The 22072-nt window shown below is 40.2% G+C and overlaps 2 protein-coding genes across 3 annotated transcripts in view; both read right to left on the bottom strand.

Moving 5' to 3' along the window:
• The window catches only part of LOC135510355 (butyrophilin subfamily 3 member A3-like), an 11157-nt gene extending 7105 nt beyond the window's left edge, over positions 1-4052 (bottom strand). For both annotated transcript variants that reach the window (XM_064931209.1, XM_064931210.1), the window contains exons 1-4: positions 3965-4052; positions 3228-3272; positions 2936-3007; positions 2648-2719 (exon numbers count right to left, since the gene is read on the bottom strand). In XM_064931209.1, the coding sequence (XP_064787281.1) occupies positions 2648-2719; positions 2936-3007; positions 3228-3266 (183 nt within the window). In that variant the 5' untranslated portion in view covers positions 3267-3272; positions 3965-4052. The remainder of the gene's footprint in view (positions 1-2647; positions 2720-2935; positions 3008-3227; positions 3273-3964) is intronic.
• A 5128-nt stretch (positions 4053-9180) lies between these two features.
• LOC135511247 (zonadhesin-like) overlaps positions 9181-22072 on the bottom strand; it is a 119431-nt gene continuing 106539 nt past the window's right edge. The window contains 10 exon segments of the mRNA XM_064932872.1: positions 9181-9830; positions 16373-16447; positions 16727-16767; positions 17618-17711; positions 19224-19364; positions 19612-19747; positions 20388-20590; positions 20915-21045; positions 21214-21375; positions 21760-21961. Coding sequence (XP_064788944.1) covers positions 9733-9830; positions 16373-16447; positions 16727-16767; positions 17618-17711; positions 19224-19364; positions 19612-19747; positions 20388-20590; positions 20915-21045; positions 21214-21375; positions 21760-21961 — 1283 coding nt within the window. The 3' untranslated portion in view covers positions 9181-9732.

Below are 22072 nucleotides of genomic sequence, written 5' to 3'. Positions count from 1 at the left end.
ACCAGGTAGGTTAATATAACACACCAGGTAGGTTCATATAACACACCACCCAGGTAGGTTAATATAACACACCAGGTAGGTTAATATAACACACTACCCAGGTAGGTTAATATAACACACAACCCAGGTTGGTTAATATAACACACCACCCAGGTAGGTTAATATAACACACCAGGTAGGTTAATATAACACACCAGGTAGGTTAATATAACACACCAGGTAGGTTAATATAACACACCAGGTAGGTTATTATAACACACTAGGTAGGTTAATATAACACACCACCCAGGTAGGTTAATATAACACACCACCCAGGTTGGTTAATATAACACACAACCCAGGTAGATTAATATAACACACCAGGTAGGTTCATATAACACACCAGGTAGGTTCATATAACACACCACCCAGGTAGGTTCATATAACACACCAGGTAGGTTAATATAACACACCAGGTAGGTTAATATAACACACCACCCAGGTAGGTTAATATAACACACCAGGTAGGTTAATATAACACACCACCCAGGTAGGTTAATATAACACACCACCCAGTTAGGTTAATATAACACACCACCCAGGTAGGTTATTATAACACACCAGGTAGGTTATTATAACACACCACCCAGGTAGGTTATTATAACACACCACCCAGTTAGGTTAATATAACACACCACCCAGGTAGGTTAATATAACACACCACCCAGTTAGGTTAATATAACACACCACCCAGGTAGGTTAATATAACACACCACCCAGGTAGGTTAATATAACATACCACCCAGGTAGGTTAATATAACACACCAGGTAGGTTCATATAACACACCAGGTAGATTAATATAACATACCACCCAGGTAGGTTAATATAACACACCAGGTTGGTTAATATAACACACCAGGTAGGTTAATATGACACACCACCCAGGTAGGTTAATATAACACACCACCCAGGTAGGTTATTATAACACACCAGGTTGGTTAATATAACACACCAGGTAGGTTAATATAACACACAACCCAGGTAGGTTAATATAACACACCAGGTAGGTTAATATAACACACCACCCAGGTAGGTTAATATAACACACCACCCAGGTAGGTTATTATAACACACCAGGTAGGTTAATATAACACACCACCCAGGTAGGTTAATATAACACACCACCCAGGTAGGTTAATATAACACACCACCCAGGTAGGTTAATATAACACACCACCCAGGTTGGTTAATATAACACACAACCCAGGTAGATTAATATAACACACCAGGTAGGTTCATATAACACACCAGGTAGGTTCATATAACACACCAGGTAGGTTAATATAACACACCAGGTAGGTTCATATAACACACCACCCAGGTAGGTTAATATAACACACCAGGTAGGTTAATATAACACACTACCCAGGTAGGTTAATATAACACACAACCCAGGTTGGTTAATATAACACACCACCCAGGTAGGTTAATATAACACACCAGGTAGGTTAATATAACACACCAGGTAGGTTAATATAACACACCAGGTAGGTTAATATAACACACCAGGTAGGTTATTATAACACACTAGGTAGGTTAATATAACACACCACCCAGGTAGGTTAATATAACACACCACCCAGGTTGGTTAATATAACACACAACCCAGGTAGATTAATATAACACACCAGGTAGGTTCATATAACACACCAGGTAGGTTCATATAACACACCAGGTAGGTTAATATAACACACCAGGTAGGTTCATATAACACACCACCCAGGTAGGTTAATATAACACACCACCAGGTAGGTTAATATAACACACTACCCAGGTAGGTTTGTAACACACCACCCAGGTAGGTTAATATAACACACCACCCAGGTAGGTTAATATAACACACCAGGTAGGTTAATATAACACACCACCCAGGTAGGTTAATATAACACACCACCCAGGTAGGTTAACATAACACACCACCCAGGTAGGTTAATATAACACACCACCCAGGTAGGTTAGTAACACACCAGTTAGGTTAATATAACACACCACCCAGGTAGGTTAACATAACACACCACCCAGGTAGGTTAATATAACACACCAGGTAGGTTAATATAACACACCACCCAGGTAGGTTAATATAACACACCACCCAGGTAGGTTAACATAACACACCACCCAGGTAGGTTAATATAACACACCACCCAGGTAGGTTAGTAACACACCAGTTAGGTTAATATAATACACAACCCAGGTAGGTTGATATAACACACCAGTTAGGTTAATATAACACACCACCCAGGTAGGTTAACATAACACACCACCCAGGTAGGTTAATATAACACACCACCCAGGTAGGTTTGTAACACACCAGGTAGGTTCATATAACACACCACCCAGGTAGGTTAATATAACACACCAGGTAGGTTAATATAACACACCACCCAGGTAGGTTTGTAACACACCAGGTAGGTTCATATAACACACCACCAGGTAGGTTAATATAACACACCACCAGGTAGGTTAATATAACACACCACCCAGGTAGGTTCATATAACACACCACCCAGGTATGTTAATATAACACACCACCCAGGTAGGTTAGTAACACACAACACACAATATCATACTCTCCCTGATATGTTTTTTTTTTTCCATAGAACCCACTTTGGTGTTGTTGAGACGAGGCTTGTTCCATGGTTCTGAATGGTGTGCATCCCATTTCTCAAAGTCCCTCCCCTGTAGAAGTGGTACAGGCAAGACCCAAATTACAGATGGATCCAAAATAGTGGAAAGTACCAAAAATAACATTTATGGGTGTGCCCAGCCCAGTCATAATATATGTAATATGATGTGCCCTCATTTGCTATAGGATTGCCCAACATCCCAGATTCTAAACCTATATGTAAAAAAGATGGTATGGCTAGTTGTTTACTGGTTGGAAACCGAACCCACCTTGCTGTTGAGGAGTTGTGGTTTATTCCAGGTTGCTGAGTGGGTAGCATCCACAGTCTCCAGGCTCTTGTCCTGTATTACCATCAGTGGGAGTACAGACAGGGTTAGAAAAGACAGCATACATCCACACACTAGTTGGCTGATTATACTGTCAAATCCTAATGTTTACTACAAAGCCGGTCTTGTCAGAGTGGGCTCTAGTCAAAAGTAGTGCACATTATATTGAATAGTGTGTCATGGGAGACAGCAATAGATGACATCATCATCATCAGGTGAGGGTCCTTCTCTTCACCTTAGGAGACCGGCTGCTGTGGTTATTAGGCTGCTGCATTACGGTCTATGGAGAGGAGGGAGGGAGAGAGAAAGAGAGAAATAGGGACCGAGAGAGAGAAAGAGAGAGAGAGAGAGAGCGAAATGAGGAAGTAAGGGTGAGAGAGGGATAAAGACAAAGAGAGGGAGAGAGAGAGAGATGTACAATTTCACAAGAACAAGAACAATTGAGCCATGCAGTAAAGTTGTCTGCCAGTGTTTATAGGATCAAGGGTCAGTACCACAGACTGCCTTACAGTGATTACACGTTACTGGAATTCTCCAATTGTTTCCTTGTAACTTACAAGAAATCTATTGAATCAACATCAGCCTCATGCAATGTGATCAATCATTTCACAGAACTCTTAGATTCAAAACCTTTTCAGGTATAATATTGTAACTGTAGGTGCACTTGCTTTGTTTTGATTGAGGTGGGTTTTAATGTCATAGTTTTCAGTCATTTTGATTCAATGTCTCAAATGTATGAAATAGTACATAAACAAAGTATATTCTGGAAGTTTGTGACAGTTATTCATAAGACAATTAACTATTATCATTGAGTAGCTACAACGTTTGGTTTGAGGTTTGGCACTTTTGTCAGCTTTCTTTTTGTACTGTTTAAGACATCTATTTTAGCATCTCATAATAAACAGCATCTATAATGATGAAATATCTGAAAATAGCCAGAATTTACCTCCTAAACACAAAAAAGTGACTTACCTGTTTATCTCTCACCCGCCTCTGTTGTGTTCATGGTACGACTGTTGGTCATACACACAGTAAATACATTTGGTCTTGGATGTGGACTTTGACCGAATAAATCATATAATCATATAATAATGTCTAAACACACCATCATATACAGTACCAGTCAAAAGGACACACCTACTCATCCAGGGTTTTTCTTTATTTGTACTATTTTCTACATCGTAGAATAATAAAGAAGACATCAAAACTAGGAAATAACACATATGGAATCACGTAGTAACCAAAAAAGTGCTAAACCTGTTACGGCTAGGGGTTCCGCTAGCGGAACATTTTGGCAACATCCGGTGAAAATGCAGAGTGCGAAATTCAAATTTAATAATTAGAAATATTTAACTTTCATAAAATCACAAGTGCAATACACCAAATTAAAGATGAACTTCCTGTTAATCCAGCCACTGTGTCAGATTTCTAAAAGGCTTTACGGCGAAAGCAAACCATGCGATTATCTGAGGACAGCACCCCATCAAACAAGCACATGAAAATCATATTTCAACCCGCCAGGCACGACACAAAACTCAGAAATAACATATAATTCAGGCCTTACCTTTGAAGATCTTCTTCTGTTGGCACTCCAAAATGTCCCATAAACATCACAAAGTGTCCTTATGTTCGATAAATTCCGTCGTTATATCCCCAAAATGTAAATTTATTTGGCGCGTTTGATTCAGAAAAACACTGGTTCCAACTCGCCCAACATGACTACAAATTATCTAAAAAACGTTACCTGTAAACGTGGTCCAAACATTTCAAACAACTTTCCTAATCCAACTTTAAGTATTTTAAAATGTAAACAATCGATAAAATTTAAGACTGAATATACTGTGTTCAATAGCGGATAAAATGAATGTGGAGCGAGCTCCAGGGCGCAAACCCCAAACAAAACAGTCCACTTGGCTTGACTCCCAGAAAGGAAAGGGCTACTTCTTCATTACTCAAAAGAAAAACATCAACCAATTTCTAAAGACTGTTGACATCTAGTGGAAGCCAGAGGAACTGCAACTAGATTCTTCAGAAATCTAGATTCCCATAGAAACCCAATTGAAAACACAGTCACCTCAAAAACCTGGATGGTTTGTCCCCGGGGTTTTGCCTGACAAATAAGTTCTGTGATACTCACAGACATAATTTTAACAGTTTTAGTATCTTTAGAGAGTTTTCTATCCAAATCTATCAATACATGCATATCCTAGCTTCTGGGCCTAAGTAGCAAGCAGTTTGCTTAGGGCACACTTTTCATCCGGACGTGAAAATATCACCCCTATCCCAAACAGGTTTTAAACAAATGAAAATATATTTTATTTTTCAGATTCTTCAACGTAGCTACCCTTTGCCTTGATGACAGCTTTGCACACACGTGTCATTCTCTCAACCAGCCTCATGAGGTAGTCACCTGGAATGCATTTCAATTAACAGGTATGCCTTGTTAAAAGTTAATTTGTGGAATTTCTTCCCTTCTTAATGCATTTGAGCCAATCAGTTGTGTTGTGACAATGTAGGGGGGTATACAGAAGATTGCTTTTTTGGTAAAAGACCAAGTCCATATCATGGCAAGAACAGCTCAAATGAGCAAAGAGAAACGACAGTCTATCATTACTTTAAGACATGAAGGTCAGTTAAGTGGGACAATTTCAAGAACTTTGAACGTTTTTTCAAGTGCAGTCGCAAAAACAATCAAGCGCTTTGATGAAACTGGCTCTCATGAGGACCGCCGCAGGAAAGGAAGACCCAGAGTTACCTCTGCTGCAGAGGATAAGTTCATTAGAGTTACGAGTCTCAGAAATTGCAGCCCAAATAAATGCTTCACAGAGTTCAAGTAACAGACACATCTCAACATCAACTTTTCAGAGGAGACTGTGTGAATCAGGCCTTCCTGGTCGAATTGCTGCAAAGAAACCACTACTAAAGGACACCAACAAGAAGAGACTTGCTTGGGCCAAAAACACGAGCAATGGACATTAGACTGTTGGAAATCTGTCCTTCGGTCTGAAGAGTCCAAATGTGTGCGATTTTTGGTTCCAACCGCCGTGTCTTTGTGAGACGCAGAGTAGGTGAACGGATGATCTCCGTATGTGTGGTTCCCACCGTGAAGCATGGAAGAGGAGGTGTGATGGTGTGGGGGTGATTTGCTTGGGACACTGTCTGTGATTTATTTAAAATTCAAGGCACACTAACCAGCATGGCTACCACAGCATTCTGCGGAAATACACCATCCCATCTGGTGACTCTTAGTGGGACTATCATTTTTTTCCCCAACAGGACAATGACCCAACACACTCCAGACTGTGTAAGAGCTATTTTCCCAGAAAGAGAGTGATGGAGGGGTGCATCAGATGAACTGGTCTCCATAATCACCTGACCTCAACCGGATTGAGATGGTTTGGGCTGAGTTGGACTGCATAGTGAAGGAAAAGCAGCCAACTAGTGCTCAGCATATGTGGGAACTCCTTCAAAAGCATTGGTTGAGAGGATGCCAAGAGTGTGCAAAGATGTCATCAAGTGTGGCAACTTTAAAGAATCTCAAAAATAAAATATATTTTGATTTTTTTAACACTTTTTTGGTTACTACATGTGTTATTTCATAGTTTTGATGTCTTCACTATTATTCTACAATGTTCAAGGACTGGAGACATTACAAAAATACTGGTAGACTTTTTTCTCATTATTTTATTAACGAAAGCATAAAGATGTTGATGAAGAAACACTGTACTGTTGTTTTAGTTAGAAATGTAACATCAAATACATTGTAAATTGAGGGATTTTCATACCTACAGTAGCCAGGCTATAAAGAGTATGTTGTCCTGCTAATAGTTCTACACCTGCTACTGTACCACAGTACACTTGTGAAAAACAAGTTTTTGAAAACCTGTTTTCAAAATGCCTCCAGCTGTCCATCACTACTGTAAATAAAAACACAGCATCTTGTTCACATCTTGTTTACATTCTTTATTGTAACCACAATGTCACAAATAATTTGTATCTACCTTCCAACTACTTTTAGAGTTTGGGATTTACAAATGTGTGCTTTCATGTCATTCTTCGGATTTAAGTATAACTTTTGAGTGTCGCCTTTAGTGAGAGGTCTAATGCTTAAATATTTAATAATATCTGCCCTTCGACTTTTTCGCAGCATTATTAGTTACATTGTTTTAGGTTGAACGTGCAGACAGGCACTAAGAACAGCGGGAGCGTTTCCCTGTACTACCCAGTGGGGCGAGTTGGGGGTCCCCGCGCCCATCGCTATCTCAGTGGATAACGCTGGAGAACTGCAAGGCAATACCATTGTGCGCCATTCGGGAGCCATGACCAATATGACCAATATATATTGTTCTGCTAATAGCCCATCCTAGAAACTTTGTTTGCAGAATTCACAGCCTGCTACGCTTGTGAAAAACAGGGTTAATAATATTTCTGTGAGAATATCTACGTTTTTTTATATAGTTCTAAATTAATAAACTAATAATTGTAATAATAATTGCTTTAAAAAATACATATATATTTTGGAGATTATTTAGTTTTCAACTAACCTAAAGTGAGCGAGAAAAAGGCCATTCTTGAACATGGGGTGAGACATTCTTACTAATTTGTAAATAAAGCCAGTTTGTCATTTATCACTCTTTATTTATGTTTTTAGAGGGAGAGAAACCAAAAGCCCACCATCACATCACGGGTCTTCCGGTCGCGGCTGGCACAGGTATCGAATTAGCATCAGCAGTGTCTTTGACCGCCACTCGGAAAGCCCCATACACAAAGTTTTTTAATGCTGATCAATTGCCTTGCACAAAGTATCTGAGTCACTCAGCTTTATGGAGGTGTCGAGGCTACATGACTGAGTCACTCAGCTTTATGGAGGTGTCGAGGCTATATGACTGAGGCACTCAGCTTATGGAGGTGTCGAGGCTATATGACTGAGTCACTCAGCTTTATGGAGGTGTCGAGGCTATATGACTGAGTCACTCAGCTTTATGGAGGTGTCGAGGCTATATGACTGAGTCACTCAGCTTTATGGAGGTGCCGAGGCTATATGACTGAGTCACTCAGCTTATGGAGGTGTCAAGGCTATATGACTGAGTCACACAGCTTTATGGAGGTGTCGAGGCTATATGACTGAGTCACTCAGCTTTATGGAGGTGTCGAGGCTATATGACTGTGCCATCAACTTGATTATTTAGCAGACATCACTTGCTTATATTCATTAAACACATATATCTTAAGAATATCATGGAATATAATTGAACAATTTTGTTTCTCTTAGAATAAAAACCTTAGTGTAACAACAGTTTTTAGTAAGTAATACTGATGAGTAGAAATAAAAAAATGTCTATTTTTCAGGGTGTGCGCGAGCAGGACAAATGAATAGCAATTCAATCACCTTCTCCATCCCCATCATTCAGTTAATTGAAATTAAATTTTGAAGTCGTGCACAATTATCAGTTTCTATTTAGGTTTATGTCGCCCATTCACAGTCAGTTAGACACATTAGCAGCTTAGGCGTAATCAGTGATCTAACTCCCCCTTGTGGTGGTCTGGAACAATGAAGCAGTGACACAGGGTACCGTACTAAACCACAAATGACCTCTAAGTCCCGCAGCAAAATTGAGCAACCACTGTAGTCAACTGGGTGGGACTTCCGACTTACTTGGCGATACCTTCTGGTGACCCCGTTGGAGTCATGTTGAAACGTGTAGAAGAAAACTGACTACTTCAAAATTGCGATTGCCTCAAAATGGGGCTGCCCGTGCGCTCACAGACCCTTTAATGGGAACTATATAGGGATGCTTTCCTTACTATTCTTTATGGGATAATGACATAAAGATGGGCTACATAAATCCACAAGGTCAGGAGTAGCTTATAAAAAAACAGAGGGAACAAATAAAATATCTGAGGGAATGAATAAAAAAATTGGAAGAAAGGATAAAAACAGAGGGAACGAATACATTTTTGGGGGGGAAATTAATACAAAAACATAGGGAACGGATTAGCCTGGCTGTTTTTTTCCCTCCACCATGACCCCAAAGGGGCTCTGTAATTTGTTTTGTTTTTGGTCACTCCGAGCATGCACTTGCTGAATGAAGAAAGGCAATTGGAGGGATTGGGTTTATATACATGCCGTTCGTGTGTGTGTGTGTGTGTTTGTGTGTGTGTATGTGTGTGTGTAAAAAAAAAGAATATTTTATGCTTGCAGCAACATAATTTAATTCAATCAATAACATCTCAGGCACTTTAGGCATTTAATAATTTCACTTTTCCTTGGATCTTTTCTGACATCTCATATTTCGCACATGATCAAATTACAACAACAAAAGCATGAATATGTTAATAAAAGCAGGTAATATATAATAATATTCACAAATTCTACAAATAATATTGGAACAAATATTTAACATTGACGTTACGGACTGCTATGAATTTGTGTGCATTTTAAAATGCATTTTAAAGTAAACTTGCCAGCATTTTACTGGATTTACAGAGTGGTCCTCAGTAGATCAGTTGGTAGAGCATGGCTTTTACAATGCCAGTATAGTAGGTTTGATTCTTGGGGCCACCCATTTACAAAAAATAATAGTATAATTGTATGCACGCATCTGCTAAATGACATGTATTATTATTGAGTATCATGCCACTGTTAGGGTCTAGCTTGTGTTTGTGTGTGACCTCTGTACATTCATCTGCCAGTAAACATGGAACTCTTGTATTCTCTCTCTCTCTCTCTCTCTCTCCAGCTACATGGGAGTCACATTGTTGCTTGCGTTCTTCTCATTGTTGCCGAAGTTGTCGTATTTGACGTTGCTGTCCTTAAGATGCATGTTGTACTGGGTGCCTAGTAGAAATTCAATTGATAGAATTATGAGTGAGGGAGAAGGAAAATGAGAGATGAGACAGAGAGAGGGAGAAGGAAAAGGAGAGATGAGACAGAGAGAGGGAGAAGGAAAAGGAGAGATTAGAGAGAGAGAGGGGAAGAAAAGGTGCAACGTTTATTCATTTTTTGTTTTTATGACATTAGTTTGGTCCAGGTGTTTCTCCTAGTCAGGTCACTAAGGTGATCAAGGGATTAGTTTGGAAAGCTAGAGGGCGACCTAATTGTCATGCAATCTAGTGAAAGAATACCTTTTCAAGAGTGCAAACTGCAGCACGTCTTTTTAAAAGTAGCATTGATTTCACAATTTCCCTCCTGATCATCGATTCATAGAATTAAGAAAGTGTATATTTGACCCACAGAACAAAACTTAAAGAGGCTCTCCATAAATGTTGTATTTTTTAGCCAGTAGTTCTGAAAGCACAAAATGTTATCGTGTAATTGCTCTCGAACCCCTGCAGCTGTTCAAAAACATGCACATGCTTGGGCTCAACCCACAACCTCATTGGACAATGCTGTGCTGATCAGCTTTAATATTGCAGATAGATTGTGGCTTCCATCAATGTATATGTCTATTAGCTGCATGTGTGACGCAACTCCACCAGTCCTATTTTTGATATAATTTACAGAGATTATACAATTTATTTATTTTTTATTCCAAAAATATAGTTTTTACATTTTTTAAAATCAATTAGTATATATGAGTTTAAGCATAATATTTGTTGTAATATTTGTTCTGTCATTTCTGGTGGATTAAAATGAAATTGTAACCAACTTTCTATGGTTTGTTTGAAAAACAGTGATATTTTGGGGATTATTTCATTTTCAAATAACCGAAAGTGAGAGGTTGTAGTCTGAATAAAGGGAAAAAGGCCATTCTTGAACATGTGGTGAGACATTCTTACTGATCTGCTAGAGAACCAGTTCAGATTTAAGTATAACCTTTGTATCAAAGCACCTGTACACAGCCCATCTGTAAATATCCCACCCAAGTACCTCATCCCATATTGTTTTTTATTTTTTTGCTCCTTTGCACCCCAGTATTTCTACTTGCACATCATCTTCTGCACATCATCTTCTTCACATCTATCTATCTATCTATCTGTCTGTCTGTCTGTCTGTCTGTCTGTCTGTCTGTCTGTCTGTCTGTCTGTCTGTCTGTCTGTCTGTCTGTCTGTCTGTCTGTCTGTCTGTCTGTCTGTCTGTCTGTCTGTCTGTCTGTCTGTCTGTCTGTCTGTCTGTCTGTCTGTCTGTCTGTCTGTCTGTCTGTCTGTCTGTCTGTCTGTCTGTCTGTCTGTCTGTCTGTCTGTCTGTCTGTCTGTCTGTCTGTCTGTCTGTCTGTCTGTCTGTCTGTCTGTCTGTCTGTCTGTCTGTCTGTCTGTCTGTCTGTCTGTCTGTCTGTCTGTCTGTCTGTCTGTCTGTCTGTCTGTCTGTCTGTCTGTCTGTCTGTCTGTCTGTCTGTCTGTCTGTCTGTCTGTCTGTCTGTCTGTCTGTCTGTCTGTCTGTCTGTCTGTCTGTCTGTCTGTCTGTCTGTCTGTCTGTCTGTCTGTCTGTCTGTCTGTCTGTCTGTCTGTCTGTCTGTCTGTCTGTCTGTCTGTCTGTCTGTCTGTCTGTCTGTCTGTCTGTCTGTCTGTCTGTCTGTCTGTCTGTCTGTCTGTCTGTCTGTCTGTCTGTCTGTCTGTCTGTCTGTCTGTCTGTCTGTCTGTCTGTCTGTCTGTCTGTCTGTCTGTCTGTCTGTCTGTCTGTCTGTCTGTCTGTCTGTCTGTCTGTCTGTCTGTCTGTCTGTCTGTCTGTCTGTCTGTCTGTCTGTCTGTCTGTCTGTCTGTCTGTCTGTCTGTCTGTCTGTCTGTCGTTAATGCTAAATTGTAATTATTTCGCCACTGTGGCCTATATATTGTCTTACCTCCCTAATCTTACTACATTTACACACACTGTATATAGATTTTTCTATTGTGTTATTGACTGTACGTTTGTTTATGTCATGTGTAACTGTGTTGTTTGTGTCACACTGCTTTGCTTTATCTTGGCTAGGTTGCAGTTGCAAATGAAAACTTGTTCTCAACTGGCCTACATGGTTAAATAACGGGGAAATAAATAAATAATAAATAAATAAAAGTATGACTGAAGCCTTTAGTGAGACGTCTAATGGTTTAATATTTAATAATTTCTGCCCTCTGAATTCATGTTCATTATCTAAATAGGCCAGTTAAATTTTGTCTGTCTTGCCATTCTAAATAAAATACAATATTTTATTGCTGATATATATTTTTTTAAACAAGACGCTAGGTGTAGGCAGGACCAGAAGAAAAAGGTCATCTGGGATGTAACTAAGGAGTTAGTCAGGGTAAACTGGGATGTGACTAAGGAGTTAGTCAGGGTAAACTGGGATGTGACTAAAGAGTTCATCAGAGTAAACTGGGATGTGACTAAGGAGTTCATCAGGGTAAACTAGGATGTGATTAAAGAGTTCATCAGGGTAAACTGGGATGTAACTAAGGAGTTAGTCAGGGTAAACTGGGATGTGACTAAGGAGTTAGTCAGGGTAAACTGGGATGTAACTAAGGAGTTAGTCAGGGTAAACTGGGATGTGACTAAAGAGTTCATCAGGGTAAACTGGGATGTGACTAAGGAGTTAGTCAGGGTAAACTAGGATGTGACTAAAGAGTTCATCAAGGTAAACTGGGATGTGACTAAAGAGTTCATCAGGGTAAACTGGGATGTAACTAAGGAGTTAGTCAGGGTAAACGGATGTGTCTAAGGAGTTAGTCAGGGTAAACTGGGATGTGACTAAGGAGTTAGTCAGGGTAAACTGGGATGTAACTAAGGAGTTAGTCAGGGTAAACTGGGATGTAACTAAGGAGTTAGTCAGGGTAAACTGGGATGTGACTAAAGAGTTCATCAGGGTAAACTGGGATGTGACTAAGGAGTTAGTCAGGGTAAACTGGGATGTGACTAAAGAGTTCATCAAGGTAAACTGGGATGTAACTAAGGAGTTAGTCAGGGTAAACTGGGATGTAACTAAGGAGTTAGTCAGGGTAAACTGGGATGTGACTAAAGAGTTCATCAGGGTAAACTGGGATGTAACTAAGGAGTTAGTCAGGGTAAACGGATGTGTCTAAGGAGTTAGGCAGGGTAAACTGGGATGTAACTAAGGAGTTAGTCAGGGTAAACTGGGATGTGACTAAAGAGTTCATCAGGGTAAACTGGGATGTAACTAAGGAGTTAGTCAGGGTAAACGGATGTGTCTAAGGAGTTAGGCAGGGTAAACTGGGATGTAACTAAGGAGTTAGTCAGGGTAAACTGGGATGTGACTAAAGAGTTCATCAGGGTAAACTGGGATGTGACTAAGGAGTTAGTCAGGGTAAACTGGGATGTGACTAAAGAGTTCATCAGGGTAAACTGGGATGTGACTAAAGAGTTCATCAGGGTAAACTGGGATGTGACTAAGGAGTTAGTCAGGGTAAACTGGGATGTGACTAAAGAGTTCGTCAGGGTAAACTGGGATGTGACTAAGGAGTTAGTCAGGGTAAACTGGGATGTGACTAAGGAGTTAGTCAGGGTAAACTGGGATGTGACTAAGGAGTTAGTCAGGGTAAACTGGGATGTGACTAAAGAGTTCATCAGGGTAAACTGGGATGTGACTAAGGAGTTAGTCAGGGTAAACTGGGATGTAACTAAGGAGTTAGTCAGGGTAAACTGGGATGTAACTAAGGAGTTAGTCAGGGTAAACTGGGATGTGACTAAAGAGTTAGTCAGGGTAAACTGGGATGTGACTAAAGAGTTCATCAGGGTAAACTGGGATGTAACGAAGGAGTTAGTCAGGGTAAACTGGGATGTGACTAAGGAGTTAGTCAGGGTAAACTGGGATGTGACTAAAGAGTTAGTCAGGGTAAACTGGGATGTGACTAAAGAGTTCATCAGGGTAAACTGGGATGTGACTAAAGAGTTCATCAGGGTAAACTGGGACGTGACTAAAGAGTTCCTTAGGGTAAACTGGGACATGAATAAAGAGTTCATCAGGGTAAACTGGGACATGATCAGGGTAAACTGGGACATGAATAAAGAGTTCATCAGGGTAAACTGGGACATGACTAAAGAGTTCATCAGGGTAAACTGGGACATGACTAAAGAGTTCATCAGGGTGATTTTTCCACAAATAGGGGGTATTTACCTTTCCATGGTAGCAAGATTTTATCTATTTTTGCTAACGTTCTATAAAAATGTATTGTAGCGATGTCCTTTATTTCTTTAGGGATATGAATACCGAGTACGTCCACTTTACCATCAGATCATTTTGTTGGTAAAGTACACGGTAATGTAAAAGTTTTATTTTTTGTGTGATCCAACACGCATTATAAACTGGGATGGTTCGAGGCCCTGAGTGCTGATTGGCTGACAGCTGTGGTATATCAGAACGTATACCATTGGTATGACATAACATTTATTTTTACTGCTCGAATTACTTTGGTAACCAGTTTATAATAGCAATACGGCACCTTGGGGGTTTGTGGTATATGGCCAACACACCACGGCTAAGGGCTCTGCCCAGGCACTCGTGCCGAAGAACAGCCCTTTGCTATGGTATATTGGCCATATACCACACCTTCTCTGGCCTTATTGCTTAAAAATAGTTATCATCATTTGGTTGTAGTTTATTATTTTGGTTGTTATTTACTATTTTACAACTAGGGTTACTCAACATAACTTTAATCAACTGTATTGATTAAAATATTAAAATATTCCAGGCATTTATATATAAATTCCAGTTGTACTTTATCAAAAGCCTTTTCAAAGTCAGCTATGAATACAATGCCTGGTTTCCCAGATGCTTCATAGTGTTCTCTTGTTTCCAGTGTCTTATGTTATCTCCAATGTATCGTCCATGTAAAACACCTGATTAGGCTGAATAATATCCAACAATACCTTTTTCATTCTATTTTCCAGCTATGCATTTTGCTAGATTTTTAAAAATGGACTAAATCTTTATTTACCACTTCGTTCCTGTTTCAGTAATGATGAAATCAGACCTTGTTGAGTATCTGAGTGAGTTCCTCCTCTGTAATTATGGCTTCACATGAGTCTTTCTGTACAGCTGTTAATTTCACATTATTATTAGGGGAAAAAGCCTTACAATTAGCTTTGGTTGTTGGAGGTGGAGGAGACTGATGCTGATGCTTGCTTCCTCTTTCAAAATATTGTCTAGTGAATCAAACCCTCCCCTAACACAGACGACGTTGGGCCAATTGTGTGCCGCCACATGGGTGTCCCGGTCACGGCCGGCAGTGACACAGCCTGGGCTCGAACCCGGGTCTGTAATGACGCCTCAAGCATGCCACTTGGGAGGTTGCAGTAAATTATTTTCGATAGTATTTCTATGTTGAAGATAAAAAAATAATTTGGTGCATTTTCTCCCATATTCCATCCAGTTTGCTTTATTTGTATAATATATTACACTTGATCTTTCTTGAATAAGTTCCTCCATTTATTTGTGTTTTTCCTCTAATGTATAATACGGTGCCTCTATGGTACCGTTTTTATTGCTATCTAACTGTACTGTCAGTCCCTCTACTTCCTTTGTTAATATGAATTATTTTGACCTAATAATAATAATAATAATAATAATTTGACCTAAATTGCTTTTGTTTTAAAGATGAGTATTGAATTGAATGGCCTCGAAAAGGAACATTTAAAAGTGTCCCATACAATAAGGGGACCTGCTGTACCTATGTTATGTCGGAAAAAGTCAGTTCTAAATTATTCTGTCTTGGTTAAAAACAAATTATCATCCAATAGGCTTAGATTACTTTTTCAATATCCTCGCCCACGTGGAAATTCTGTAAGAGTAATGTATATCCCAATAGTCATTTCTGCTTGGTTTCCAGAGAAATGCAGCTGATTGAAAGAGAAATTAACCAACTACAGAGGTCTATCCTCTAATTTAAAATGTTTTGTCAAACTTACGATGCTTGGTTTTGATCGATGTATTCAATGTATTTTCACTGTTATCAAAATAATGAATGGTTAGCGCATGGACACAGGCAATCCCACTCGCTTCAGAGTGCACACGAGGCTAGCGTGTATCTCCTCCACTAAATGATGCCAGGTTAGAATGTAAGGTGTGCCTTTTCCCGATGGTAGAGGACAGCAGGTGGTTTATTATCATGTATGAGCCACGTCGAGTCTGAAACGGGAGGTTTAAAAAAAAGAACTAGGTTGTTTTCATGCCTCTTTAAGTTTAGGCATAGGGGTGAAAATGAATAAAGGGTTAGGGTTAGGAACAAGGGTTAGGTTAAGGTTAATATGGTCCCGTGTGGCTCAGTTGGTAGCTTGCAACGCCAGGGATGTGGGTTCGATTCCCATGGAGGACCAGTACGAGAAAAGTAATACAATGTTTCTCTGTAAGTTTTTCTGGATAAGAGCGTCTACTAAATGACAAAACTTCTATGTATCATTTCAGTGGGTTTAAAGTTCTATAATTATAACACATCAACACAAGTTTCACTTGCCTCTGCAATAAATCAGCTGAATAGGTGGGACAGGTGTTTTTCTCCTGCTTTTCTCTTTCGCTGGCTTCCCATGTTCTGTGTCAAAATAATCGACTTGAAATAATTTACTCAGTCAAAATGGCCACCAGTCCACCCATTATAGCATCCTAGGCCTGAACAGGGAATATCTGTTCTATTTATTCTATTTTATGTTCACCTAATCCTCCCCATCTAAATGCTTGGTCTGGTTTTACTGGGCTAATATGAGCTAAGAAGTATAATATTACTATAATAGTAGCTAAGCAGGTTAAAAATGAATGCAAGTGGAAGTAAAAATATATATACATTTTAAGCAAGATAGAGACAGGCACTTACTTGAATCTGTGCTGTCACAATAATACTTATTTATTTTGTTCCTGCAAACACAAAACGGTTTAGAGTTACCGTCCATTCACAGTGGAAAAATATACTGTACTAACAAGGCTTTTTGTGTCTCATATACTGACGAATAAAATCAACTGTCAGGATTAAGATCAATTTGATCTTTGGTTATTTCATGTTGACTGTGTAGATAGGACTCAGGACTGAGATAAACAGACCAATGTTGTGTTTTAGTGGTTGTTGAACAGTACTTACTTTCTACAGCATGTTGACTGTGTAGATAGGACTCAGGACTGACATAAACAGACCGATGTTGTGTTTTAGTGGTTGTTGAACAGTACTTACTTTCTACAGCATGTTGACTGTGTAGATAGGACTCAGGACTGAGATAAACAGACCAATGTTGTGTTTTAGTGGTTGTTGAACAGTACTTACTTTCTACAGCATGTTGACTGTGTAGATAGGACTCAGGACTGAGATAAACAGACCAATGTTGTGTTTTAGTGGTTGTTGAACAGTACTTACTTTCTACAGCATGTTGACTGTGTAGATAGGACTCAGGACTGAGATAAACAGACCAATGTTGTGTTTTAGTGGTTGTTGAACAGTACTTACTTTCTACAGCATGTTGACTGTGTAGATAGGACTCAGGACTGAGATAAACAGACCAATGTTGTGTTTTAGTGGTTGTTGAACAGTACTTACTTTCTACAGCATGTTGACTGTGTAGATAGGACTCAGGACTGAGATAAACAGACCAATGTTGTGTTTTAGTGGTTGTTGAACAGTACTTACTTTCTACAGCATGTTGACTGTGTAGATAGGACTCAGGACTGAGATAAACAGACCAATGTTGTGTTTTAGTGGTTGTTGAACAGTACTTACTTTCCACAGCATTTATAGCATAACACACAGATCAGTGCTATGATGATGATTCCCAGAGGCACCAGGACTGCGATGAATATGATCGTGTTCTTATCTGGGGGACAATGAAGAAGAAGACAGTTGCAACAACGCTATATGTCTCAACAAGTATTAACATAATAGAGTACAGTACAGTACAGTATAGTATAGTATAGTAGAGTACAGTATAGTAGAGTACAGTATAGTAGAGTATAGTATAGTACAGTAGAGTACAATATAGTAGAGTACAGTATAGTAGAGTACAGTATAGTAGAGTACAGTATAGTACAGTATAGTATAGTACAGTACAGTAAAGTACAGTATAGTACAATATAGTAGAGTCCAGTATAGTACAGTATAGTAGAGTACAGTATAGTATAGTATAGTATAGTATAGTACAGTACAGTAGAGTACAGTAGAGTACAGTACAGTAGAGTATAGTATAGTAGAGTACAGTATGGTAGAGTACAGTATAGTACAATATAGTAGAGTACAGTATAGTACAGTATAGTAGAGTACAGTATAGTAGAGTACAGTATAGTATAGTAGAGTACAGTATAGTAGAGTACAGTATAGTACAATATAGTAGAGTACAGTACAGTATAGTAGAGTACAGTATAGTAGAGTACAGTATAGTATAGTAGAGTACAGTATAGTAGAGTACAGTATAGTACAATATAGTAGAGTACACAGTACAGTATAGTACAGTATAGTAGAGTACAGTATAGTACAGTACAGTATAGTATAGTAGAGTACAGTATAGTACAGTATAGTAGAGTACAGTATAGTACAGTATAGTAGAGTACAGTATAGTATAGTAGAGTACAGTATAGCACAGTATAGTAGAGTACAGTATAGTACAGTATAGTAGAGTACAGTATAGTACAGTACAGTATAGTACAGTACAGTAGAGTATAGTACAGTATAGTACAGTACAGTATAGTAGAGTACAGTATAGTACAGTATAGTAAAGTACAGTATAGTAGAGTACAGTATAGTACAGTATAGTAGAGTACAGTATAGGAGAGTACAGTAGAGTACAGTATAGTAGAGTACTGTATAGTAGAGTACATTATAGTACTGTATAGTAGAGTATTGTATAGTGCAGTATAGTATAGTACAGTATAGTACAGTATAGTATAGTAGAGTACAGTATAGTATAGTAGAGTACAGTATAGTAGAGTACAGTATAGTACAATATAGTAGAGTACAGTACAGTATAGTCCAGTATAGTAGCGTATAGTATAGTACAGTATAGTACAGTACAGTATAGTATAGTAGAGTACATTATAGTATAGTAGAGTACAGTATAGTACAGTACAGTATAGTAGAGTACAGTATAGTACAGTGTAGTACAGTATAGTAGAGTACAGTTGAGTACAGTATAGTACAGTATAGTAGAAAGTATATTATTTTCTTTGGAAATGTACAAGAATAAATAGTAAAGTACAGATACCCCCAAAAACGACTTAAGTAGTACTTTAAAGTATTTTTTACTTAAGTACTTTACACCACTGAGTATAGTGCAGTATAATACAGTACAGTAAAGTACAGTAGAATATAGTATTAGCTCCAGTCAGTCGCGTACCCAGGCCTACGCTGGTATCCGTCTTCTCAATCTCACACAGGTTGCCCTCGAAACCCTCTGGACACTGACAGCTGAATAAATCTACTGTAATCTCAGAGCAAATACCGTTGTTCAGACAGGGGTCACTCAGACACAGGCTCTCTGAGAAGGGGGAGGGGAGATATAGAGGGAGGGGAACAAAGAGAGAGAGGGACAGGGGGGAGAGAGGGAGGGGATGGGGAGGGGAACAGAGAAAGGGAGAAAGAGAGAGACCGAGAGAGAGGGGGGAGAGAGAGAACGTGGAGGGGTAAGTCTGTTATCGAAGGCAATGCAGTTCATTTTGCACACTCAGGTCGTTCTTATTGTAACTACTTGGGCACGAACGCATGATCAGTAGCAACACACTTACTTTTGTAGCAGTCACGTGTGAAGTTGAAGATAGTACAGACGTGTGTGTCGGAACAGCCTTTAGGTTGGCACACGGCGCCCGAGGGCGTACTCTCACAGGACAGGGCACAGTCCTCTGTCACAAACCTCTCTTTAAGCTGGGGAGGAATGGAATGGAGGGATGGAGGCATGGAGGGATGGAGGCATGGAGGGATGGAGGCATGGAGGGATGGGGGCATGGAGGGATAGGGGTCGATATGGGGAGAGAGAGAGAGAAAAGGAGGGGGAAAGAGCCAGTTATACATCATACAATCCTGTCTCAACACCAGTTCTTAAATTCACTTTAGTCATCAGATTTTGTGTCTCATCTCAACAACTGACTGCACTACAGTATTAATCTCTTATTGTATATTATAAACCGGGTGGTTTGAGGCCTGAATACTGACTGGCTGAAAGCCGTGGTATATCAGACTGTAGACCATGGCTATGACAAAACATAACTTTGAACTTTTCTAATGACGTTGGTAACCGGTTTATAATAGCAATAAGGCACCAAGGGGGGTTTGTGGTATGTGGCCATTATACCACGTGGCTGTATGCAGGCAATCCGCATTACACCGTGCCTAAGAACAGCCCTTAGCTGTGGTATAATGGCCATATACCACACTTCCTCAGGCTTTAATGACACCCCCAGGAAGTACTGGTCCAGGTAGGTGTAACCACACTCGCTGTATCCTTCTGTACTAAGTTTTACTGCATTTTTACTATATTCTACTCTATTTTAATATATTAACTCACAGGGTAGTATCTATCCAGGTAGGTGCAGCCACACTCGCTGTAGGGAACACAAATGCCTCCGCTCATGGTGAATCCTGGGGAACACTGGCACCCCTCAACACAGGCAGTGACGTCACACTCGGAGGGCGCGGCCAGATCAGCGCAGGAGGCAGGGCAAGGGGTCATACACTCAGAGTAGGCACTGTTGGCTACACAGCTCAGGACTGGAATGGGAAGGGAGAGGGAATGGAGAGAGAAGGGAGAGAGAGGGGAGAGACAGGGGAGAGTGAGAGAGCAGGAGGGGGAAGGGAACAAGTGAGCGTGTGTGTGCATGCACACATGTGAGACTGTGTCTGTATGTTTGTGTGTAAATGTGTGCATTTGTGTGTGTATAATAGCATATCTGTCTGTCTGTCTGTCTGTCTGTCTGTCTGTCTGTCTGTCTGTCTGACTGTCTGTCTGTCTGTCTGTCTGTCTGTCTGTCTGTCTGTCTGTCTGTCTGTCTGTCTGTCTGTCTGTCTGTCTGTCTGACTGTCTGACTATCTTACCACAGCCCAGCTGTTGTCTCCAGTTGCCCAGTTTAACTCCAGCCTCTTGGCAGGCCAGGGCGTACACCTCATAACTGTCACAACGCAGGGAGGCGGTTTCCTGATCCGCACACAGGTCAAACAAACAGTCCCTGGAAGAACACGCACGAGACGTTGAGTCCACAATATACTTCAGATACATCTATACACTCTTGATAAACAGGGTCAAACTTGTGACTTGTGTGTACCTGGAACCGAGCCCCCCCCAACACACACACAAACACCTTCTCTCTCCCTCTCTCTGTCCTCTCTCTACTCACTCCTGGAAGCTGTAGGGGAGTAGTGATGCATGGCAGGCAGCGAAGTGTCCTGTAGGGTCTGATACAGCTCCACACTGTTTAATACCATTGAACTCAGCCAGCTGAGCGTCAGTACAACCTGCTGTCTCAAAGCCTGTCTCTGGGTCGGTCTCCACATCACGCCTAGGGAGGAGAGTGAAGTGGTGGAGGAGAGGTTGAGGTATGAACTGATATTTCAGTTTAAACATTTGTATAAAATTGCAAACATTTCCAAAACCCTGTTTTTGCTTTGTCACTATGGGGTATTGTGTTTAGATTGATGAGGAGAAAAAAATATTTAATACATTTTAGAATAAGGCTGTAACGTAACAAAAAGTAGAAAAAGTTAAGGGGTCTGAATACTTTCCGAATGCACTGTGTGTACACTCAATCATCTAAACACACTGTTGGCTGAGTTTATAAATACAGTAGATTATGAATGTATGAATGAATTAACCAACAAATAAAAGCTAATGAAGGAAATGTGTTTACATTATGTTTATACATAATCCAGTGGTCCCCTCTCACCTGTGCAGGTGCACCATCTTGGGGAGTTCTGATGTCACTGGCTCCACCCCCTGCCTGTCAGTCACCCTCCAGCTACTTCCAAACTCTTCAAGGTTCCGCGTCACGGTTCCATCTGGTTTCATGTACTCATTCCTGGAGACCCCATCATAGTTCCCACACAGACCCCTCACCCTGTCTCTGTACGTACTGGGTAGGATCACCTCTGTTAAAGAGGGAGGGAGGGAGGGAATGAGTGAGTGAGGGAGGGAATGAGTGAGTGTGTGAGTGTGTGAGTGTGTGAGGGAGGGAGGGAGGGAGGGAGGGAATGAGTGAG

This window comes from Oncorhynchus masou, chromosome 23 (assembly GCF_036934945.1).
Source record: "Oncorhynchus masou masou isolate Uvic2021 chromosome 23, UVic_Omas_1.1, whole genome shotgun sequence".
Lineage (NCBI taxonomy): Eukaryota > Metazoa > Chordata > Actinopteri > Salmoniformes > Salmonidae > Oncorhynchus > Oncorhynchus masou.
Note: the sequence above shows the minus strand (reverse complement) of the source record. Positions and strands in the feature narration are given on the sequence as shown.